At 51.7% G+C, this 24,993-nt stretch overlaps 1 protein-coding gene across 4 annotated transcripts; it reads right to left on the reverse strand.

Moving 5' to 3' along the window:
* Window positions 1-6: 6 nt before the first annotated feature.
* Window positions 7-24,886, reverse strand: PPCDC (phosphopantothenoylcysteine decarboxylase). Of its 4 annotated transcripts, none has more exons than XM_068991343.1 (6): window positions 24,835-24,886; window positions 19,917-20,122; window positions 5,857-5,952; window positions 4,847-4,975; window positions 976-1,144; window positions 7-605 (listed from the first exon to the last, which is right to left on the reverse strand). In XM_068991343.1, the coding sequence occupies exons 2-6, from the start codon at window positions 20,097-20,099 to the stop codon at window positions 520-522; spliced, it is 663 nt and encodes a 220-aa protein (XP_068847444.1). In that variant the 5' UTR covers window positions 20,100-20,122; window positions 24,835-24,886; the 3' UTR covers window positions 7-519. The 4 variants fall into 4 exon arrangements, with proteins under 4 accessions (XP_068847444.1, XP_068847445.1, XP_068847443.1 ...); XM_068991344.1 differs by lacking the exon at window positions 24,835-24,886 and adding an exon at window positions 24,717-24,821; XM_068991342.1 differs by lacking the exon at window positions 24,835-24,886 and adding an exon at window positions 24,725-24,786.
* Between the last annotated feature and the right edge of the window lie 107 nt (window positions 24,887-24,993).

Below are 24,993 nucleotides of genomic sequence, written 5' to 3' on the forward strand. Positions count from 1 at the left end.
CTTTATTCTCTGTCACCCCAATCTCACAGCATGGTCTGCGGGAAATCTCAAGGTCTGGCCAACTCACAGGCTTCCCTGTGCCCACTGAGGAGCTGAAGCTCCACAGGCCCCGGGTCTCCAGTTGACACTGTGGTGTCGTTAAGTTGCTCCTTCTAAAAGCAGGTCCCAGGCATGAAGATGGATCAAGGTTTCTCGGTCACTCCTGGGTCCCCTTCCCAGAGCACAGGCACTTTCCGCAGCTTGTCCTCTGGCTTGCTGCCCCCATCCTAGGAAAAGGCGGGGAGGAGCTCGGGAAAGCGGGTGTCTCCTGGTTGGAAGAAGCTGGGACCTGGGCCTTTGGCCTACTTTGACCTGGGGCAGGTCATGGCCCTCAGGAGGCTCCACAGCAGGCCCAGGCCAGACCACTACTCGGTGGAAGCAGAAGTCTCACCACATTTTGGCAAAGTCCACTTTCTTCCCTGACTTGGCCTGAAAACACCTCCTGAGTTCAGAGGGACACGGGTGACAGAAATCCTGGGTTCAACTCCGCTGGGAGCTGCCGTGCTGGGACAGGACTTCTTTCACTTTGTCCACAATGGTGCCCACCTCAGCCATGGCCCCCAGACCTAGGGAGCAGAGTTCTTCTGTGGCCCTGCAGACGGGCAGGGGACCATCCTCCACTCACCCCTGCCCAGCGCCCCCTGAGTGTGCCACCCAGAGCCCAGTGCCTGAGAAGGCCAGGACCAGGCCTGAGCCAGATCCGTTGAGTCCCATCAGAGACACCCCACCCCCAGGACAGGCCCCAGGACTGGTTACAGCAACCACCTTGAACTGTTCGGGCTGCACGCCAGGGAGGATACTGGGCACATTACCGAACAACTCCAAGAGGGAGGAATTACCACTTCCATTTCCCAGGTGAGAGAGCTGAGCTGGAGGTCACAACGGGCTGGGATATGAGGCTGTGGGAATGAGCTGTGAGCCTGGCCAGACACCCACCTTGGTCTCCACAGACCAGCTTCTTGGCCACACAGGGGATCTCGATGTAGCCAAAGGCCTTGAGCTGGCCCACCTGCTGTTCGGTGATGGGGTGCTCCCACATGGCGGTGTTCATTGCCGGGCAGAAGAGCAGGGGTTTGCTGCGGTCCCAGGCCCGGATGACACAGGTCTGTGAAGAAGGACGGGCGTGCCTGCTGCTCTGCCTGCCACCCCTCCCCAGACTTCCCAACTGTTACCCACTGCTTCCAGGCTACAGCCAGCTGTGGGCCTGGAGTGACTGGGGGCCACTGTCTGCTGTCTCGTTACTCTGAGGATGTGTCTCTGGGTCCCTCCCACCTCCCCCTAGGCTCTGACATAGGGCCCAACATACAGGAGCTGCTCCACTAACGCTGGCCATGGCCCAGCCACCTCCAAGCATACCTCCACTTCTGTGCAGAAAGGGCTCCTGGTGCCCAAGCATCTGTCTTCCCTACAGCCAGCCATACCTCACAGTGGCTCTTGCAAAGCTGAGGACCAGGCTGCCAGGCAGGTGGGCCCGTCTACCCCACACTAGCTCTTCTTGAGGCCAACTAAAGCGTGGCCATGAGAACAGGTTCCACGGGACCAGACCCTCTCCCACGTGCTATCTCATGAGCCCGCCCTGTGACCCTGTAAAGAAGCTGCTGTCCCACGTCACCGAGGGGAAGCTGCACTTCCAGGAGGTGAGCTGCTACCCAGGGTGACACCCAGACAGTGATCTGGGGGAAGCTCTGCACAGCGCCCAAGTCCTCCACTGCCTCGTGCGGTTTCACTACCTCCCGCTGCCAGGCCCCTCCAAGTCACTACCTGAGCAGCTATGAAAAGGACAGACCAGCTCACGGACGGAGTCTTCAGCGCTGTGAGCTTTGCAATCACACGGACTTGGGTTCAAATCTTGCTGTGCTCTCTGCTGTGACTAGCCATGAGAACTTGAACAAGTCCTTTCATGACAGAAGTCTGAGGTTCCTCTCTGCAAAAGCCCTCTCCCTGGGTGGTCGTGCAGATGGAGGGTGAGAATGCTTATAAAGCTCTTTGCACAGGCCTGGCACAGATACAGGCTCCAGAAATAGTAGGTCCTGTTATTATTACAGACAGGCTCGCTGGGCCAGGGGCTGCCTTGGAGGGAAATAAGCTCAGGGGCCCACAGCAGTGCACTCCCCTGGGCTCTGACAGCTCCAGGCACCTCTGCCTGGGCTGTGGGCCCCTCAGGGAGCCAGTGGTGGGCACACTCCTTCCCTGAAGGGGAGCCTGTCTGGGAAAAGAGGGGGAGTCTAGAGAACAATGCCACGGATGGGCCAGGGAAAATGCCTGCCCTCCTCAGGGCCCCTGGCCTCTCCTGCGACAGGAAGGAAGCGGGTCAGCACACAGCTTCAGGCCCTGGCTGCTCGCGTCATCTCAGACACAGCGCTTGTCTCCCCACCAAGTCCTTGCGGTGGGGCAACCCGGCTGTGAGTGGACAGTTTCAGTCCATACTTCCTCTTGGCCCCGTGCCACCTGCTGCTTCTGCAGAAGCCATGAGCATACCTAGAAGAGTCCCCTGACTCCGTGTGAGGTGGGTGGTGGCAGGGCTGGAGTTTCTAAATGCCCTCAAAGCAAAGCACGCCCACCAGAGCAGAAACTCAACCCCTCTGTGCCCCATACGTCTCCAGCTTTTCCCATCTCATCACGAAGCTCAGCATTGCCTGGACAAACCACAGCTCCAGGAGGAACCTTCCGGCAGCAGGAAGACTGAAAGGAGGCATCAGTTCCCACGGTCATTTCTGTCTGGCCAATGCTGTATGTAGCACCTCAGGCTCTGCCCCTGGGAATCCGCTTGGGCTAAGAGAAGACCTGGATCTGGGATAGGAGACCAGCTGCCAGCTAGACAGGTGACCCAGGGAAGTTATCTCCTCTTTCTGGATCTGCTTGGTTATTTAGCACAGGGAAGGGCCAGAGCCTGAGTGGGCCAGAGGATAGACAGAGATTCACGTCACCCAGGCCCAGGGCCCAGAGACTGGGAACATAGGTTCATACTTAGCACACGGCTCCTGTGCACCCCAAGATCTAGACAGTGTGCACCCCAATTTCAGGGAGAAGGTTTGGAGGAGAGAGGAAGCAGGGCAAGCTCCTTTGGGAGAATATAAGGAAAAAACATCTTTCGAGAGAGAACAGAGCCACAGACCATGATGACAACAGCTTAAACTTTGTAGGATTTGCGGTTCTTTGAAATACTTGCACCTTCAAGTGAAACCTTTGAGGAAAAGGGCCTCAGGCCTGGTCTTGGGAACATATTCTACTGCTCAGCCAACTCAGTAGAGGGGAACGCCAAAGATTCCAGGGAGCGCTGGCAGCTCTGAAGAAAAGAGGAAAGCAGAGCTTTCGGGAGTGAGCAAGGAGTTCTCAGAGAGTTGGCCCAGGGCGGGGCTTAGCTCCTAGAGGTCAGCGTGCCTTGTCACATCAGCTGGCTGAGGAAAGCCTGGACATTTGGTGAGATGGTGCTGGTTACACACAGTGCTGAGGCACTTAGATGAAAGTGACCAGGAGCCTGACCCGTTCTGATGTCCTGTCAACCAGGTACCAGCCCCACCTGGAGGCATTCTTGACAACACGGCCCAAGCCTGCCCTCCTCTGCACTCCCCCACCCCCGTTCCTGCCACACGATCTGTCTTGCTCTTCTTCTGACCACCTGTGCTCTAATTCAAATGATGCTTAAATCACTAGCAGCTTCTTTGAGAAGCACATTAAGCACCCATCAACAAGCAAAGAGACTAACCCCCTATCTAAGCCCCCAAAACCTCGACTCAGCTTAGTTAGTCATTTCAGCATATTAAACTCTGAAAACCTTCTGCTGTTAGCGGAAATAAAATTACTGATTACCTCATACATGTAATAAGCCTTTACTGAAGGCCTACTGTATGCCCGATACTGTGCAACATGGTGATTCCACTGTCAAAGGACTGACATACCACATACCAGAGCATAGGCCAAAAACCCTCTCCTTCCAGACTGTCAGCTCCCTGTGTCCTGTGTGTCTGTCCACATAGGGCCTGGTCCCTGGCAGGTAAAAAAGCTGGAAGAATGAGGGAAGGGGGGTGATACGAAAGAGGTGGGAAGGATAGGGAACACACCCAGTCTTCCCAGGATGTTCATGTAAACAAAGGCTCCTTAAGGACAGCAGCTCCCTGGAGGTCCTTCAGGCCGAAGATGATCCCCACTCTACAGCTGGACTTCTCTTCCTCCTCCAGCTCGAGCCTCTTGCCCTGTCTCCTTTCTTCCCCTTTAATTTCCACAATTTCAGGGAAACTACCTCTCAGCTTTGTGGTTAAAAGTACAGGAGAGATAAGTGTGCCTGGGAGATGCATGAGGAGGTAAACACTCTTATCTGTTTGCCCCCATGATAGGCAGGTCCTAGTGGGAAGGCAGAGCTAAGGGGGACTGGCAACAGAGCTGGGCAGGGAGGCCAGCGGGAAAGCATGTGGAGGGCAGCCCACGGGCATGAGCACCCAGGGGCCTGAGGGGTGGACACCTCAGAGGGCACTCGCAAGTCAAGTCCGCCCATCAGGACCCAGGCCATCTGGCCACCTGCCAGAGCACAAGTAGGCCAAGTGGAGGGCGGTCCAGGGGACTGTGTTCTGAGCAAACCAGCCCACCATACAGGGATTCCCAGGTGAGAAGACTGTCCAGAAGAAGCCTGCAGCTACCCACTCCAGTGTTCCTGCCTGGAGAATCCCAGGGACGGGGGAGCCTAGTGGGCTGCCGTCTCTGGGGTCGCACAGAGTCGGACACGACTGAAGCGACTTAGTAGTAGCAGTAGCAGCAGCAGCCCATGGTGAGCATGGCCCCAGGAGGGAGGCAGGCCCGGCGAGTCACTCACAAGCAAGTTGTCACAGATGCCACTGGCCACCTTCCCCAGAGTGTTGGCATCGAGGGGCGCCACCAGCATGAGATCCGCCCACCTCCTCAGGTCAATGTGGAGAACTGGGTCAGATCGGCACTTCCACATCTGGCAGGGCGAAGGAGGTGGGGTCACTGGGCCGGCCACTCTCAGAGTGGAGGGAGGAGGGGCCGGAGCGGTTTGAGGGCCAACACAGACCTGGGGCAGTGAGTCAGGAACCCAAGGGAGACCACCTGAACGCCCCCCACCCCAGCTCACTGCCACCCCTTTGGCAGCTACGCTGGTGAACCCTGGCTGCGACACCAACGGCCTGAGAGAAACCAGGCCTGAGGAAACAAACGCCCCTTGTCTCTCTGAGCTATTCCCTTTATGGTCTGGTTTTCAAGAGGACTGACATCTGGCAGGGAAGCCCTGGCCTGTCTGCTTGAGGCGGATGCTTGGGTTGTCCCAGCCAGTGGAAAGGCTCTGGGCGGTGAGCAATGGAGGGGGCGGGGTGGGGGAGACGGGCCAGCCAGAAATGTTCTAGGCTGAGAATGTTTAAAAATGCCTGGCAGGGCACCCCTGTGGGGCCCACACTTGACGTCTGGTGAATCGACCAGAGCCTGCCCCGGCGCGGGAGAGCAGCAAGGCAGCCCGGCAGCCGTGGGAAGTGAGGCGTTCCCGGCGGCCCTGACGCTGGGAGCCACGTGGATGAGGGTGGTGGGAACAGGGCTCCTCTGTGGTTTCATCAGCCCAGATAAGTACAAGGACACTCAACCCCAGGCACGGGGCCAATGCTGAGCTCTGCCTGGGGTGGGAGGAGACTGCGGGCCTCCTGCAGGCCAGAAGCTAGACAGATGTTTTCCTCATCGCCTCTGCCCAGAGGCCCTGACCGCGGACTTGAGCCTAGCCTGTCTGCTCTGGCCGCCAGGACCATAGGCTGCAGGGAGGACTGTCTTGTCCCGTTGATACAGACATGAGGGAACCCAGCCCAGAGGCCCAGCACTGACCTCCCATTCATCAGCGTCGCTGTAGAGGGTGACAGGAACATCCCGGGGGCTGTAAAAATGTTTGGCTCTCTCAGTTGTGACCACGGCTACTTCCAGCTGTCACCAAGAGAAGTGTTGGGGCGGGGTTGGGGGGGAGAAGGAAAGAGAAACTGTTACCAGAGCCCCCAGCCTGGAGGCCACATGGGGCCAGGCCAGGCCAGGTGAGAACTTTCTTCACAGCCTGGCTGCGGAGAGGGCTTCTCCCTCGGAGGCAGTGAGCCCTGCGTTTGCACAGTTACTTCCGCTGTCACCCAAAGGTCAAGCCTCTCCAGGTGCAGCCGTTTCACTTCCCCATCTGAGGGGCTGCCGAGGAATGAGTCACACAACTGCCCAGCATATATAAAGCTGCAGGCTCCAGCCACTAGGGCAGGGACAGACCAGGGCAGGCAGGAGGGGGCCCCCCCAGGAGGCTCCCGGGTCCTGAGCTCTGGGCTACACCACAGGTCTGCCCTCTGCAGGCCAAGGCACTAGGGAGCCGGGCCCTGCACGTGGTGTCTGCAGCCACAGCCCAGCGAGCAGGCAAGCAGAGTCCCTCCCAGGACTTCTAGGAACAGGCTTCATGGGCTCTTGCTGCAGACAGGCTCCAGGAAAACCAAACCCTAGTGCCCGATACTCACGGGGCAAGAGTGATGGTTACCCTCGAGTTGTTCATTTAGTAGATAAATTAATAACGCAAACAAGGGGGATGGCTAACAGAACAGAAATAGCATATGACAGTGTGACCGACACCAGACCCATTTCCATGACTGGTAAACTGAGATGCCAGACTAACAAGCAGACAGAGGAAAGGGGCCCAGAAGAGGTGGCTAAGAGGGGAGGGGGGTAGGAAATTACATCTTTGGGGGACATTTATCCAGGAGGGGAAAAAGTCAAGCATAACAAGGACAGAACTAACCAGGGGGATCACTGGGGACAGTGTCTGGGCCAGAGGTGCTATACTGCCTTGATGTTGCTATTCAGTCGCTAAGTCATGAACTGCAGCACTCCAGGCTTCCCTGTCCTACACTGTCTCCCGGAGTTTGCTTGAGTTCATTTCTACTGAGTCAGTGCTGCTGCCCAACCATCTCACCCTCCGCTGCCCCTTCTCCTCCTGCCCTCCATCTCTCCCAGCATCAGGTTTTTCCAATGAGCCAGCTGTTCACATCAGGTGCCCAAAGTATTGGAGCTTTAGCATCAGTCTTTCCAGTGAATATTCAGGGTTGATTTCCTTTAGGATTGACTGATTTGATCCCCCTGCAATCAAAGGGATTCTCAAGAGTCTTCTCCGTGTGGCCTACACGGGGGTTATAAACATTTTTAAGCCAAAAAATATTAGGTTTGCCCAAAAGTTCGTTCGAGTTCTGTAAGATATTATGGGAGGTTTCACATAGAAAATCCAATGTTCTGGTTTCTCTCAAAAGCTCTGGCACTGCGGGGGCCACACTGTTGCTTGAATTGAGTTGGTGGTGCTGAGCAACGGCTGCTTTCTTGGATGGGCTATGCCTGTGCCTTCTCCACCTAGTCCCTGCCACTTCCTATCATCTTGCCAAGGCTTCCTCTCCTCATTTGTTTTCCACCCTCTGTGGGTTGTGGGACACCGCTCTGCACAGCATCTGAGAGTGAAGCTGGAAGCAGGGAGCAGAAGTCTCAGAGGCAGGCTGTGGAAGAGCTTCAGATCTGGGCCTCCCAGCCGTGCAGCAGAGCTCGCAGACTCGCCCATCCTCCTGCTCCCTCCTGGGAACCCACCAGCCCCCAAACGTGCACAGAACCTCCTGCTCCTGCTGAGCAGCGGGGTCCCTTCCAGGAGAGCCCTGAAGGAGCCTGGTCCAGTTCCGAGCAAGGTGGCAAAGGAAAAGGGCTGCTGTCGCCCACAGAATCCAGCCCTGAAGATGTCACAGGACCAGCACAGGTGAAGAGAACGGAAAAAGGCAGGATGGTGCTGAGACTCTTAAGGCCCAAGACAGTGATGAGGTAAGGTATGGGGCCAAATAAGTGAGAAGGAACCACAAGAAGAACATATAACTTTCAAACCAGCAGAAGAAAATTCAATCTACACAATAAAGGAACGGGAAAGGAAAAGAAACAAAAAAGCAGTGAGAATACATGATAAGTAGAAAGCACTAAATAAGATGGAAGAAGTAAGTCCTAATAGAATAGCAATTATAGTAATTATATAATTGGCTAAACTCCCTGATCAAGATTCAGACTCTTATATTGCATGTTTTCAAATCCATCAATCACATCAAAATGTCTTAAAAGACACACTTAAAAAGATATATAAAGCTTAAAAGAATAAACATGCAATTAGATAAAGTGGATTAAACTGTTTCCTGTCAAAAAGCCCACTGAAATAAAAGCAAAGGGATTTTTTTTAAAGGTATGAACACCCAGAACAAAGAGAAGAGGACAAAAAGAAAAACCCAGCAGTTAAGATACGTTAACACATAATATATGGAAATGGAAAGAGGCATTAACAGATCAGATCAGACAGGACCAGATGCTCTTTTTTTTTTTTAATGAACATTCAGTGAACAAAAAAGAACTCTTGGAAATTAAAAGTACAAATAGTCAAAGAAAAAATTCAACGTAAGTTTAGAAGAAATTTTTCAAAAAGTAGAACATAAAGAGATGGATAATAGTATTAAAAAAAAAGAGAGAGAAAATCAGAAGATCAACTTTAGAGGTCCAAAATCTGACTAATAATGAGTTACTGAAGGGGAGATCAGTAAAATAAGAGGGGTGAAAATTACAAAAGAAATAAAATTAGATTTCCCCAAACTGAAGAACTCTCAGGCTGGAACCATCTGTTCTGCCCACGGGGCTCTGAGAAGGTGGCACGCGGTTAGGCTCAAGGAACCTGGAGTCTCACTTCCCGGCCCCCACCGAGGGTTGGTCAGAGGAGCCTGAGCCCACACCAGCTCTGGAAGCCACATCCTCCTGAACTGACGTACACAGGGTTTGCAATCAGCAAAACCTCAGGAGTTCTTCTCCCCCATGTTGCTGCTAAACCACAAGCCCCAAACTCTACCTGCACTGTTACTTTCCCAAAAGAAGTCCCTCACACTTCCCTGGTGGATTCCACCTTCCCAGAGCTGGCCCACTGTTTCTGCTCAGTCAGTGAAGAGCGAAAATCTCAAACCTGTTCCCCCTGGCCTGTTCTCTGCCAGTACCACCGTCAATAGTCCCAAGACACAAATCCAAATCACGAAAAGAACGAGGTCAAGAGCAGAGGCCTTCCCCAAGGTCCATATGGGGCTTGGCGTGGGAAAGAATCAAGAATGAACCCTGGGCTTCCCTGGAGGTGCAGTGGACAAGAATCTGCCTGCCAATGCAGGGGACACGGGTTTGCTCCCCGCTCCAGGAAGATTCCACATACCTTGGAGCAACGAAGCCCCTGCACCACAACTACTGAGCTCACATGCTGCCACTACTCAAGCCGGTGCGCCTAAAGCCTGTGCTCCACAGAGAAGACACGGCAAAAAATAAATAAAAAAGAGAGAGAGGCCAAGGCAATGAGAACTGCACCCTGCATGAGAAAGTGGCCCCTGCTTACCTCAACTGGAGAAAAGTTCACACGCAGCAACCAAGACCCAGACCAGCCAAAAATAATAATAAAATAAATTAAATTAAAAAAAAAAAAGAGAACGAACTTTTCCAAGTAGGACCTGTAGGTCACCAACCGCAACCTCAGCACACCAGGACAAAACTTGCCCAATTCAGGAGATGAATCACCAAAACTGGGTCAAGTCTCTTCTACCACCATTTATTCTTTTTCAAGTTCAAAAGAAAAAACTGGAAACAAAGTTAGGACTCAAGAATCCCCCACCCTACCCCAGGTTATACCACTGGCCTCTGGGACCGGGCGTTGTTTCATTGTTTTTTCCAAATACGTGCATCAGTCATTTCCGTCATTCTGAGTGTTCACTGCAAGCTTCAGGTCACTCTGGTGACTTCTGGACCATATTCTTGCTTCATCTTTGGTTATTATGTCCTCCTTCCCAATTAACTGCTTTCCCATTTCCTTCAACAGAGAGCTTCCCTGGTAGCTATATCGGCTTCTGGTCACTGCCTTCTTTTCCTTAAGGGATTACTTTCTTTTATTTCTAAGAACTTCCTGACTATCCTGGACAGTTTGCCCCTTAAGATCACCCCAATTCATTCTCCCTATTCTGAAATTTGAAAAGCTGCTTCCTGAAGAGCTAGTTGCCCTGCTCTCCCCTCTCTCCTAACTCTGCCCTGCTCTCCTGTCTGCCAGTTCTCAAAGTGAGGACTGTGACTATGGACAGCCTTCAGAAACATCCCCAGTTTGGTGATGGTCCTGTTAGGGGCTCCCTCCTCCCTGTCAGCTCTACCCTTCCCTTCCCTCTACATGCCCTTCACCGTCTCCCCCGGCTCCTGGGGGAGTTCCAACCAGGGGTCCAGGTAGGCCTCCCACACTGGTCCACTGCTGCTACTCGAGATCTTTCCCTTAAGCTCCTCTCTAGTCTCTCTGGCTACCCTCCCAGGTTACACAGTCATTGTTAGGGAGCTTCTTGGGGTCAATGTCTTTATACAGAGTTATGTGAAGAGTATGTGATGAGCCATCATTCCCAATGGCCCTCCCTTGACCCCTATAAAGCAGCCACGTCTCCTTGGCAGTGACCCTGACCCCAGTGTTGTCTGGCAGGCCCAGGCTAGTTTTTCTGGTTTCAGAGGGATGTCACTTGATATGATTCTTCAGTCCCATGGGCTTTGTTCTTTCCTTTTCATTCACTCTGTAAAAAGGTTCTGGGAGCCAAGAGCTAGGCCCTGGGTTTCCATACACTTCTTTTTTTTCTTCACAAAAAAGGCATGTCATGTTACCTTCTGAGATACTAAATAACTTGGACTATTCATTCACCCTGACCTTTCCCTCAGCAAATGCTAAGGAGCCTTGGCAGAGCAGAAAACTCCTGAGGACAGGAACCCTCCTTGGCTTCCTCTTACACCCTTCTGGGTCCAAAGAGAAGCAAGGCTGGACATTAAAACAGTTTCTCACACACTTCAGAGTTCCTGAAAGGCAGCTCTGTGCTTGGCCCCCTGGTGACAGCCCTGCCAACAGTTTCTGTCTTAATATTTTTAACCTGAGCCTCTGTGATGTGACCAAGGCATGGCCAGGCCCTATAGTATAAGCTGCCTACATTTTGCTTAGCATTTATGGAGATTCCTTCCTGAAACTAGTTGGAAAGTCTGGCGTTCTTTCTCTGTTGAAAACACATCAGCAATCCCATCTGGGGGTCCTGGGGAGTCAGGGAGGGGAAATGGGAAACAGAATTTGGGGCAATTCCTCTACTTCTACAGTTCGGTCCCTGGCCTGGCCCAGGCTCCTTCTGGAGCAGGTATCAAAGGGACCTGTGGAAAAGCATTTTCACAGCCACAGATGAGATTAATCCCATGGCTTGAACGTCCTCCTCCGCTCTCATCTCCGGCCTCTACTCATTACAACCATGAGCTAGATGCACCCTTCCTCAAGTGTAACAATCAAAAATGACATGGTCCAGGGTTCCCTGGGAGGCAAAACTGCCCCGATGGAGAACCACCACTCTATAGAAACCAGCTAACAAAATTCTCTGCAGCGAAGTAAACACGTCACATCTGTGCTGTCCAGCATGGTGGCCTCTAGCCACACATAGCTACTGAACACGTGAGGTGTGGTTGGTGTGACAAGAACCGAACTTCAGGTTTTATTTCAATAATTTAAATCTGAATGCAGCTAGTGGCTACTGTATTATATACCACAGCTCTGGAATATACAAGTAGAGAAGAGCCCCAGCTGGAACCCGTAGCTGAGTGGTTAGAAAAGAGCAGGGTTTCCTACAGGGCATGTGACTATGGCTCCACAGGAGACTGACAAGGACTCTCCAAGGAAGCACCAGCCATGACCTGACCTGGCACAAGGCGAGGAGTCCAGAGCTCTGGGGGCTTAGTCCTCTGGCTGTCCCGCAGCAGAAGACCATGACACTGGGCCTCCCAGTGTTGACACTGGCAGTGCCTGGGGCCTAGGGCCAGCCAAGCAGCTGGCATGACCCTGAGCGTGGGGGTGGCGGGTATACTGTAGACAAAAGGGCTCTGGGTGCAGTCAGCACACGGGGTTGGGGGGAAGCTATGGAGGAGGAAGCCTCATTAACAAATCCCCAAGGAGTTCCGGCTGGCTGAGTGGGTGTCCCAGCAGCTCACAATGATATCTCTCCACTTGACAGACATTTACTGAGCCCACTACACACACAGCAGCCAGAGCTGGTAGGGGCTTAGATGTCTGTCTATCAAGTGGGTAGGTGATACATGACCCCTGACTACAGAGCAAGATGGACCAGGCAGGAGTTCACACCTGCCTGGGGATTCTCATCCTCATGGCTGTGGTTAGGTGGGAGTAGAGAATGCCCGTAATCTGAGCTCTCGAGTCCGCTTGCTGATGGTTGTCAAGAAACCTGGTCTTGAGCCCAGTTCTGCCAGCCCACTGGCTGGGGGATCTCGGGCGAATGCTTTCTCTCTGGCCTGGTTTCCCTCCTGAGCCAGGAGCCATCTGGACCATAGGGCCTCCAAGAGCCCCTCCAGCTCACTATACCATCCTAACCTTCTTGTGACTCTTACCCTTTCCCACCAGGCTCTGCCATTCTCTCTTCTGCCTCCAAACTGGCCTCTGGGGGAGCTGCTATTCTCGGCACATGGCCCTTCCTGCCATTCAAGTAGGACCAGGCTGCCAGTCTCTCTGTCCATGCGTGCTAAGTCACTTCACTCATGTCGGACTCTTTGCAACGCTGTGGATTGCAGCCCGCCAGGTTCCTGTCCATGGGATTCTCCAGGCAAGAATACCGGAGTGGGTCGCAGTGCCTTCCTCCAGGGGATCTTCCTGACCCAGGGATCGAACCTGTGTCTCTTAGGTTTCCTGCACTGGCAGGCAGGTTACCACTAGTGCCACCTGGAAAGCACTCAATCCCTCTGTGCACTTCCCTGACTAAAGAAATTTCTCAAGAATGAAGCTAGAGCAGCCAACTGCAGAGGCTCTCCCTCAGGACGCTGTTCTGGAGTATCAGAGAAGGACCCTGGTGCAGGAGCCCAGGGCTGGCTGCCTCTGTGGCCTGTAGAACTCACTCCCCGGGGGAGCAGGCCAGAGAAGGAAGGGGCCAGCCAAGCCAGCGGAAGCCCAAATAAATGCCTCAGAGTGCAACAGCTGAACCAGTTTCCACAGCAGGACCACAGAGCAGGCAGGTGGTCCCTGCCTGGAAAGAAAGGAAAATCTCAAACCAGGCCATGTTTCTTCTGCTCTCCTTTCCTCGATGAGAAGTATTAAAAAAAAAAAAGCATAAAATCACAAAAACACTCCATGATATCCCCAGCAAAAGCTCCACTGACTTTAAAAACTAAAATAAGTACACACAGAGGTTAGAAAATCAAAATAGAACAGAAAGACGTAAAATCCAAGTCTCTCGTCCTGCCCCCATCTCGCCACAAGGGTAACCAACTCCAGAGGGAAAATCGCAACCAGTTAACCTAGACATGTCAACACACAAAGGGAATACTATACGCCAGGAATGGGCAAAATTTTTCTATAAAGGGCCAGATACTATTTTAGGCTTTGTTACAACTACTCTACTCTGTAGTAGCAAGCCTGTAGCATTTAGTTGTTGCTGTTGGTCTAAGTTGTGTCTGACTCTGTGACCCCACAGACTGTAGCCCACCAGGCTCCTCTGTACTCCACTATCTCCCAGGGTTTGCTCAAATTCATGTTCACCGAATCGGTGATGCTATCTAACCATCTCATCCTCTGCTGCCCCCTTCTCCTTTGGCCTTCAATCTTTCCCAGCATCAGGGTCTTTTGCAAATGAGTAGACTCTTCACATCAGGTGGCCAAAGTATCAAAGCTTCGGCTTCAGCATCAGTCCTCTAGTGAATATTCAGCACTGATTTCCTTTAGGATTGACTGGTTTGATCTCCTTGCAATCCAAGGGACTCTCAAGAGTCTCCTCCAGCATCACAATTTGAAAGCATCAAGCTTTCATGGTCCAACTCTCAAATCCATACATGACTACTGGAAAAACCATAGCTCTGACTATATGGACGTTTGTTGGCAAAATGATGTCTCTGCTTTTTAATATGCTGTCTAGGTTTGTCAGAGTGAACAAGCGTCTTAATTTCATGGCTGCAGTCACCATCTGCAGTGATACTGGAGCCCAAGAAAATAAAATCTGTCACTGCTTCCATTTTTCCCCTTCTATTTGCCATGAAGTGATGGTCATAGGCAATACTTAAATGAATGGGTATGGATGTGTCCCAATAAAATGTTACGGACACTGAAATAAAATTTTATATAATTTTATGTGTCACAAAATATTTTTCTTTTGATATTTTTCAACCTAAAAGGTAAATAGTTTATATTTGTATGGTTTACAGGCCATACAAGACTGTGGCCAATGGGCCACACTTTGCTAACCTCAGCACCTTGTTCATTTCACCGGTATCCTGAGGACTGTCCCGCAGCAGCACATGAGATCCACCCAGGCTCCTAAATGGCTGCCTTGGATTCCATCAAGAGGTTGAACCATAACTGGCCCACAGTTCTACTGCTGGATATTTGGTTTGTTTCCATTTGAAAATTATAAACGGTGCTAAAATGAACATGCTTGTGCATTTAGTGAGCTTCCGTACCCCTACAGGGTTCAATCCTATGGGTGAATCAAGGCCTGTGACCATTTTTGGTTTCTCCAGATATTGCCCAGAGTCCTCCAGAAAACCAGAAAAGACTTCATTCTGCACATATGCAGGCCCTCCTCCCTCACTTCTTAACAGTCCTGAACGTCCTGACAGGCATTCTGGAAACTCAACGTTCTCTAAGCCAAAGGTCTGCCAACTTCCTGGGTGGGAGATTTTCCCCACTTTCAGAAATCCTCTTCTGGCTTTCAGCCCTGCTGACACCTGCCCAGCAAAAGCAGACAGAGGTGTCTGTCTTCTCCACAGTGAGGAGGGTGTCAACCAAAGGGCACAAACTGACTGAGCTGACTGCTCAATTACAGGACAATTACAGAATGCAAAACAGCCACAGCCCCTACATTCCAGGACCTTCTCTCAGGCTGTCTTTGGGTCCTAGGCCTTTCTGCCCTCACATCTAGAATCTCCTAGCCCTGACGCCAGGAGAGGCCTTAGAAATCAATCAGTTGATTATCCAGCCCCCACTTTACTGCAGGGATAAGAAAACTGAGGCCATAAAAAAGATCTGACCTGCCCAGAGTCCCAGCGTGAGAAATCCTCTCTGCGCAGCAGCCTCTCTCAAGGGAGGGCTGGCCAGCCCCACCACATCCAACTCCTCCCACCTCTCATACAGGCTCCAAGGCTTCTCTGCAGGTGGCCACTCTGGATGATGGCTGGTGTGTGAGGCAGCAATCCAAATTCCTTCCTACCCCTCACTCCCTCAGTCTCCCTGGTCTGGCTCCAGGTCAGTGGTCCTCCTGGGAAATCTGAACACACTGATGAATCAGCAGTTGTGAGCCAGGTCCGTAGAATCACCCAGTTCCTTGCCGCCCATAGCCCAGCTGCTTTTGCTAGCTGTTTGCTGGTCAAAATCTAGGGATCCCCAGGGAGCTCAGGAAAGCATGTGAACACACGACTTAGGCAAAGAGTTGAGGAGGACTGCTCCAAGGCACAAAGACTACTCCTGGGGGGTGACTCAGAAGGAGGGCACTGGGGAGATCAGTTCCATCAGGGAGGAGGGGGCAGGGTGGGGGCGAGGGAGGGAAGGCCACCACCCTGGGACCAACACAAGGCAAGCAGGGATCCCCCGAGGGTTACCCATTGGGCCACTCTAGGAGATGTCTACCCACAGGAAGGGAGGGCCGCGGGCCCCCCCACATCAGCAGATAGACATGGCTCCCCGGCTCCTCTCACGTGGGCTGCCTCAGCAACCCCAGCACCCCACACAAGTGGCTGCCCTAAAGGACACGACGACGAGGGAAGAGGAGAGGGTGAAGGGCAGGAAACACACACCGTTAAGTGCTTCCGTGTGCCAGGAGCTGTGCCTAGGCGTTAGCGCAAGACGACAAGTTGTTTCAGCTCTGCCCCCCTCCCCAGCCTTGACGGCAGCCTGAGGGGATGGGTGACAGTCCTCATCTTTATTTTAAAATGACAAAGGCAGGCCCCCAGAGGCTAACTCCGGGAGTCCTCCCTGCTAGATCACTGCCCTTCTGGAGTTGTTCAGCTTCAACTCCAGCCAGAGAGGGGGGCGCCAAGTCCCGTTCCAGATGTGGCCTGTCGGCAACAGAGGCTAGACTAAAAGGCCGGGGGCGGCTGGAGAGCCTCCCTGCTCCAGGCAACCCTCTCCTCACACCCGGCTAAATGCTGGCCCAGTGGGATGGCAGGAAGTGGTAGAGCTGCCATTTCCCTCTGCTCTGAGGCTGCCCATCTGTTTCCTGGGATAGGACTCCCTGCCCCCATCCGGCCCCAGGCCGGAAATTCACTTGCTCTGGGGCTATGGGAAAAGGGAACTGCATGGCTCCCTCCCTCCCGAGAGGGCAGCGGCAGAGGCTGCCTCCCGCCCTCAAGGTTCTCACTGGCCAGCTCCTACTGAGGGTTCTGGGCACACGAGGAGGGGGCAGGCCAAAGTGGTTCCTGCCCCACCAGCACCACTGCCCAGCCTCAGAGCAGCCACAACACCCTCCCCTCTTCTGGCCTGACTGGCATCCCTGGCTGCCTGGAAGGTGAGGTAAGGGGGTGACTTTCTGGGTATAAGTTTGTGGAAAGTTTAAAAAAAAAAAAAAAAAAAGGTTTCCCGCCCCTGCCTGTGAGTCACGACATGGTCATCTGCAAGTGAGCACTGCCCCCTGCTGGACGCTTCAGGTACACCCACCTGTGTCACTCTGACTTAAGTGCTGAGCAGACATAAGCAAGGAAAAAGCACACCCTGCGCCCTAGCAGTTTCAGCTCAGTTCAGTTCAGTCGCTCAGTCCTGTCCGACTCTCTGCGACCCCATGAATCACAGCATGCCAGGCCTCCCTGTCCATCACCAACTCCCAGAGTTCACTCAAACTCACATCCATCGAGTCCGTGATGCCATCCAGCCATCTCACCCTCTGTCGCCCCCTTTTTCTCCTGCCCCCAATCCCTCCCAGCATCAGAGACTTTTCCAGTGAGTCAACTCTTCGCATGAGGTGGCCAAAGGACTGGAGTTTCAGCTTTAGCATCATTCCTTCCAAAGAACACCCAGGGCTGATCTCCTTTAGAATGGACTGGTTGGATCTCCCTGCAGTCCAAGGGACTCTCAAGTGTCTTCTCCAACACCACAGTTCAAAAGTATCAATTCTTTGGCGCTCAGCCTTCTTCACAGTCCAACGCTCACATCCATACATGACCACAGGAAAAACCATAGCCTTGACTAGACGGACCTTTGTTGGTAAAGTAATGTCTCTGCTTTCTAATATGCTATCTAGGTTGGTCATAACTTTTCTTCCAAGGAGTAAGCGTCTTTTAATTTCACGGCTGAAATCACCATCTGCAGTGATTTTGGAGCCCCCAAAAATAAAGTCTGACACTGTTTCCACTGTTTCCTCATCTATTTGCCATGAAGTGATGGGACCAGATGCCATGATCTTCGTTTTCTGAATGTTGAGCTTTAAGCCAACTTTTTCACTCTTCTCTTTCACTTTCATCAAGAGGCTTTTTAGCTCCTCTTCACTTTCTGCCATAAGGGTGGTGTCATCTGCATATCTGAGGTTATTGATATTTCTCTCAGCAATCTTGATTCCAGCTTGTGTGTCATCCAGCCCAGCGTTTCTCATGATGTACTCTGCACAGAAGTTAAATAAGCAGGGTGACAATATACAGCCTCGACGTACTCCTTTTCCTATTTGGAACCAGTCTGTTGTTCCAATGTCCAGTTCTAACTGTTGCTTCCTGACCTGCATATAGGTTTCTCAAGAGGCAGGTCAGGTGCTCTGGTATTCCCATCTCTCGAAGAATTTTCCACAGTTTCTTGTGATCCACACAGTCAAAGACTTTGGCATAGTCAATAAAGCAGAAATAGATGTTTTTCTGGAACTCTCTTGCTTTTTCCATGATCCAGCGGATGTTGGCAATTTGATCTCTGGTTCCTCTGCCTTTTCTAGAACCAGCTTGAACATCTGGAAGTTACAGTTCAGGTACTGCTGAAGCCTAGTTTGCAGAATTTTGAGAATCACTTTACTAGCGTGTGAGATGAGTACAACTGTGTGGTAGTTTGAGCATTCTTTGGCATTGCCTTTCTTTGGGATTGGAATGAAAACTGAACTTTTCCGGTCCTGTGGCCACTGCTGAGTTTTCCAAATTTGCTGGCATATTGAGTGCAGGACTTCCACAGCATCATCTTTCAGGATTTGAAATAGCTCAACTGGAATTCCATCACCTCCACTAGCTTTGTTCAACACCCCACAAAACTAGCATCACAAATTGTGTCAAAGGTCATTTGTGGTTCCCCAGCTTGTTCAAGATTCTCTTCTTAACCAAACATTAGTCAGTCTCTTTTGAGCCACTTTGCAACTAGGCCTGTCCCCAGGCTTCATCCTCCTGAGCACGATTCCTGCTGCTACACTGGTTTACTAGCCAGAATCTCACACCCTCGCTATGTGATCAGTCTGGATATCTCACCAGGCTCCTCATTCCCCAACACTCCCTAGACGATGTCTGATCACCTGGGCTGCCTTCAGAGAGAATCAGCCAGGACAGTATGCTAAAATCTCCCTTAGCCTGATGTTTCTTCTTAATTTTACATACATACATACACACACATACACACCACTCCTTGGCTACAAAGCTTCACTTTTCCTTGCTGTATTCATAATTAAACCCAATTCTATACTGAGGTCTAATTTCCCTTATCACAATAGTTTTCCTGAATAAAATCCCACTTCTGGTCTTTCTTTAATACATCAAGTGAACAAAACCACATGGGCTGAGGCAGGCTAGGAAGGCTTTTATGTGAAGTGTTTGTGAAGAAACTGAAAGGGCAAGGAAGAGTAGGGAGGGTGGCACAGCCTGGAAGGGGCTGGCCCAAAGGAAAGGCCATCAGGGGCTGCTAGAAGGAACAGACCAACAAAGGGCCTAGGATATATGAAGAAGTAGGGTTATCACTTGTTGGCTTTCACATTTTTTAAAGCCTTCAACTTTTCCCACAAAAGAATCTGCCCTGGAACCCCATGCTGCTGCTAAGTCGCTTCAGTCATGTCCGACTCTGTGCGACTCCATAGACGGCAGCCCACCAGGCTCCCCCATCCCTGGGATTCTCCAGGCAAGAACACTGGAGTGGGTTGCCATTTCCTTCTCCAATGCGTGAAAGTGAAAAGTGAAAGTGAAGTCGCTCAGTCGTGTCAGACTCTTAGCGACCCCATGGACTGCGGCCCACCAGGCTCCTCCATCCATGGGATTTTCCAGGCAAGAATACTGGAGTGGGGTGCCATTGCCTTCTCCAGGAACCCCATACATAAAACTGATCAACGATGAGGTGACCTGACCAAAGGCAAGGGGCTAAGCCCACTACCTCTGGCACGCCGTGGTGGTCTCTGGGCATCTCTGGGCACCTAAAGGAGCAGAGTTTGAAACCAGAGCTGCAGGCAACAAGGAGTCGCTAAGGTTCCAGTGCATTTGGACTGGCAGGACAGCCACGGTGTCCAACAAGGAAGGAGGACAGGGCAGAAATGTCCAGGATGGAGTGAAAGCGGGGAGCCCGCAGCCACCAGGGGGCGCTGAGGACTTGCCACACTTCTCCAGCCAGCCCTTTTCCACACCAGGACCTCGGGGAACAGGTCAGTGTTTGGGAAGCCGAATCCTCCATTCACCAGTGTTCCTTTCCCAGTCTCCATTCACTCTGTGTCTATCTAATCTAGCTCCTGGTTATACTGTCCCACTCATCTCTGTCTGCTGCGTCCCCCACGTATCAATGCACACAGAGGACTTCCACAAGCACCATGATTAAGAAAAGGAAAACCCTGTGTCCTGCACAAAAATGGGCTGGCCCCAGCACACCAGCTCTCTAATGTCAGAGGCTGTCTAGTAAGGATACTCACATCAGGAATGTCCAAAAGCTTTGACACCAGAAGAGGCACTTTCAGGGCTGCAACACTCCCAGTGACTCCCACGAGAACACGGAACTGTCTTCTCAAGGGTGCAGCAGCTGAACATGTGGCCCTTGGTTCCATGTGGGGTCCACTGGCTTCGAGTCCTGGGAGGCTGCTGGAATTGGGCTCCATAAAGCTCTGTCAGGATTTAGGATCTAAAAGCAGAACAGGGCACCTGCTTCATTCATACATTCAACCAAAATGTACTGAACACCCTGTGTTAGATGCCAGGCCAGATGCTGGCGCTCCCCAGGGGTCAATAATCCCAGCTTCTGGGAGCAGTTTGATGAGGCCAGACGCCCCTACCCCACATCAGTCTGTCACACTGTAATATGGTCGGTGCCAAGTAGTCAGAAACCTAAAAAAAAAAAGTAACATTCAGGTTGAGTCCTGTAGTACGAGGAAGTTTCTCAGAGAAGAAAACTTCGCAAGAAGACCAATCTTGCAAAAGTGAAGAGGCCTGAAGGAGGGTGGCAGGTTTGGGGAACAAAGAGTAGCTTAGCAGTGAGGTAAAAGTGTGACGAGGGGGCAGTGGGGTGGGCAGGAGGTCAAGGACTCCTGACAAAATCAGGTCAAGGACTAAGTGTCAAGGGCAGTGAGGGCCAGGGTGGGTTTTCATTTTAGAAAGACGGTGCCAGTGCTGGTAAGAAGCCTGGAGGGCACCTTGGTGGTGAAGAGACTAGAGGGGGCAGACGAAGAAGGAGCCGCTGCCATGGGCTGGGCTGACTAAAGACTGGCAGGGCAGGTTCCAGGGGTGCCTATGGGGTGGACCCCTGGGCAACAAAGGGGTTTGGGTGCTCCAGGGAGGGATTTGCCTCTCTGTCCCTTTCCCTGTGGATTAGGCACCACCCTACAATTCCACGCCCAAGAAGAGACAGCATAAAAAGGATAAAGGCCAAGGCGTGAGATTAGCTGCTTGGTTTCTCCCTCTAGTCCCCAGATGTTGTTAGAAGTGATTGTTTATGATTATATGGCTGATGGATCCATTGAATCCTACACTCTGGCAGGCTGCACCAGCAAAACATACTCATTCCATCAGCAACAATCACCAAGGGTGATCACACCAGGCAAAAGAATTTTGGAAGACACAGTTGCTGCCTTCAGGGAATCTGTGCATGGACTGAGAAGACAGAAGTCACACTTGAAATCATTTGAGATGGGTCCTTCTGTGGGATGGACCTTTCAGTGATCACTGATTCCATTTGGACATCAGTTTCCTTGCCTTTCCGTCACCACTTTCCCACGACCACCACCACCAGCAAGCTCCCTGAATGTCTGACCTGGTTTAAACACAAACCACTAGGCAGGTATCAGGCCTGTGGTAAGTCCTGAACATCTGCTGAATGGATAATCACCTGTACCCTCTGAAGGAGAGCTGGGCAGAGAACAGACGCCTGGCCTGTGAATAAGGAGCCCTGGGACCTCTCCATGTACTCTTGACCCGCTGCGTAACCTTGGCTCAGGGTCATTCCCTCCCTGCACATGTCTCTTCATCGAATAACACAAAGACAGGACCAGGTGATCTCTGAAGCTCCTCCCGTCAGCAACCTTCTGAGTCCATGCATGAAAGACAAGAGGTAAGTGACGCTCTGTATCCCGGGACATGTACTCAAAAAGGGTAGAATCAACAAGGGGAAGGGACATCAAGGCAGACCCCGAGAAAGAAGTCCAGTGAGTCACTCAATGGTTACTTATCTGACTGCAACCCTTAAGGGCTCCCTCTTTACTCCGCAGGTCCCTTGGCTCCTTAGGGCCCCCTTGCCCATTTTTTACCTTTAAGACTCAGACACATACCCATATGAGCTGAGGACCATGTTTGGGTCGATTATACCACTCTTATCTGGAAGGGTCTCCCAGGGGCCCAGACCCTTCTCAACAGAGGTTAAGCACAGGCCAGTTTCGTAGAACAAGACATCTCCCCAAAGTTCCATTTGTCAGCAATCTCAATCTCTGTTCTACATCAGAGCCTCAGCCAGGGCCATGTTTGCCCACAGCAGAACTGAGTCTACTCTAAGGCCTGGAGAGTCGTGTTGGCAGCTGACAAGGCTAGAGGGCCTATCAGCCAGCTTCTTCCCAGAACTAATCTGTGTGCTGATCAGCATCCAGGAAGAGGCACATTCTCAACTCTCCAGAAAAACCCACCTGCCAAATCCCAAACCTTGACCCTTGACCCTAGCATACAACTAGGGCTAGGAAAAGAGATTCCTGCAAAATCAGAAACTGAATTTAAAATCTCCTCCTGGTGGCTCAACAGTAAAGAATCTGCCTGCAATACAGAAGACTGCCTGCAATGCAGGAAGCAGGTTCAATCCCTGGGTCAGGAAGACCACCTGGAGAAGGAAAATGGACAAAATCTCATGGACAGAGGAGCTTGGCAGGCTACAGTCCATGGGACTGCAAGAGTCGGACATGACTTAGCGACTAAACCACTACCACCACCACCACCACCACCACATCAAACTGATATAATTCCTAAGGAACAGGTTACTGAAAGCAACCAGTTAAATCTGGGGCAGGAATTCATGCTGGTGACTTCAACTGCTTCCCCAGAGCAGGTGGTACAGCCCAAGATTTCCTATTAATACTTAGACTGCTGAGCAATCTTTGTTAAGGACCAAACCCTAAATATCTTTCTAGAAAAGAAGAGGGAGGGGTGATATGTACTTTAGAGTTAGATGATTTAACCAACATCTGAAAGCAAGGTCAAATCAGCTCAAACTGCCAGTCCCATTGAGGGCAACAGTTGGCAGGAGTTCTCTATGTTTACTCTCAAAGGTAGCTGTAGACAGCACCTCATCTTCCTGAGCTCTGCTGGACTCACAGGAACTCCTGAGCAGCAGAAACAGCTGGTAAGCAGAAAGGCCAAAGGGCTGAAAGCTGTGATTACTGAGCCTCAGGCTCCCGGGGTGCCAGCCATGCAGGCAGCAACATGCATGCAGCCACAGCCAGAAAAATGACAAGCTTCTCTGTCCTCTGAGAAAGACAAGGCCAGACAGATAAAGAGCCTCAACTTGTGGCAGCCTTGTGATGTGTAAGTCTCCTTTTCGAAGAGTTTAATTAGGGCAGAGTTAAGTAAAAGTTTCCGGAATGCTTGCCAATCACAATACGGGCAAGTGTGGAGCCAGGGCAGAACCAGGGCTTTAAAAAAAATCCAGACTGTGGTTTCAGGCCAGCACAACCACAAACAGGAGCTGGGCCCAGAAAAAAGAACTGAAGTTGGGTGAGTGGGCAGGGAACCCAGGACTCTCTGGCCTGACGTCAAAGTTCCTCACCCCTGGCCCCAAGATTATGCTCTTCCTTATCTCCCACCAATCAATACAACTCTGCCCAAGTAACACCTGCAGCTTCCGGTAGTGGCACTCTTCCCCTAAACCCAGTCATTAAAAGCAGTGGCACACCTGCAGGAGCACTTTAAATCCCTTCCTTCAAGGAAAGGCAAGGAACTCTTCCGGGAGAACTCAAGGTCTTGACATTCTGCTAAGACTACTCTTCTCTCAAACCAGAAGCAGCCAGGCTTGACTCTGCAGCTCCTGGAATCCCGTTAGGCATCCTTCCTCAAGGCCACAAGTTGGGGACACGTTACATTCAGGCTTCCCAGGTGGTACTAGTGGTAAAGAACCCACCTGCCCTTGCAGGAGACGTGAGACATGCAAGTTCAATTCCTGGGTGGGGCAGATCCCCTGGAGGAGGGCATGGCAACCTACTCCAGTATTCTTGCCTGGAGAATCCCATGGACAGAGAAGCCTGGTCCATAGGGTTGCACAGAGTCTAACAGGACTGAAGCGGCTTAGCACTCACACATTAATATTACATTCACACGTGGAGGCTACTAACAAGGGAGTGACTAGGAACTGCTACCTCTCAGCCACTAGGAGAGATGAGGACAACTTCTGCTCCAAAGTACCCATCACTTCCCCAAGTTGGGAATCTCTCCTGCCTATTACCTGGCACTGGCCTCCAATACTTCAAAGTGCAGCACTGAAGTTCTCTGACAAAATTTGGCCTCTCACTTTTTAATGTCATTCAGCACTTTTAGGTGGAGCCAGGGGATAACTGCAATATCCCAGGGCTTTCCTTTTTCTGTTGTATCAACTTGTAAAATGGTTTGTACCTTGGGCCATCCCCTTTCCTTTTTGAAAGTAGGCACGGGTTTTTTTTGTTTGTTTCTTTAAGGCAAGAGGTAAACGTGGGTAACCGATAGGGCTACCTTTTATAAAACTAGGTTAAAGGGCCCTAGGCAACTGCAGAAGAGCATAACGCAGGGATGGGAGGGCACATACAGAAATGCACCACTTCATAGTATACCTATAGCTGATTCATGCTGCTGTTTGGCAGAAACCGACACAATATCGTAAAGAAATTATCCTTCAATTAAAAATAAATTAATTTTAAAAAATAAATGCCCCACTTCAGGATGGAGCTGGGAACAGGTCCATAGCGCTCCGGACCCATAGACTCCACAGCCCCTACACACACACTGCTACACACACACACACAGAAAACCGGAGATCGGCAGCGGACACACGGATACACACACACACACACACACACACACACACACACAGAAAACCGGAGATCGGCAGCGGACACACGGATACACACACACACACACACACACACACACACACACAGAAAACCGGAGATCGGCAGCGGACACACGGATACACACACACAGCTGCAGACCCGCAGCGGCGAACAAAGATTCTTGGGCACCAATAGGACAGGAAGGACACACATGGACACACGCACCCACATACACGGAAACTGAGGTCACACAAAGAGGTCAAAGTCGCCAACGAAGCTTCCCCAGCCTCCTGCTTGCCCCACCACGGGACACCAGCCTCCTCGGTTCCCCCAGCCTCCTCACCCGCGCCAGGCGCGTCTCGGAGCAGCCCCAAGTATCGCGGTATCCCGGTCGCCCCTCCCGCTGATTCTGACTGACACGCAACTTTACGGCTGTCGGAGGCTGCCTCCGCGACCGCGTAGCCTTCTGGGAATTGTAGTCAACCTCTCAGCCTTCCAGGAA

This window comes from Capricornis sumatraensis, chromosome 19 (genome assembly GCF_032405125.1).
Source record: "Capricornis sumatraensis isolate serow.1 chromosome 19, serow.2, whole genome shotgun sequence".
NCBI classification, from domain to species: Eukaryota; Metazoa; Chordata; class Mammalia; order Artiodactyla; family Bovidae; genus Capricornis; species Capricornis sumatraensis.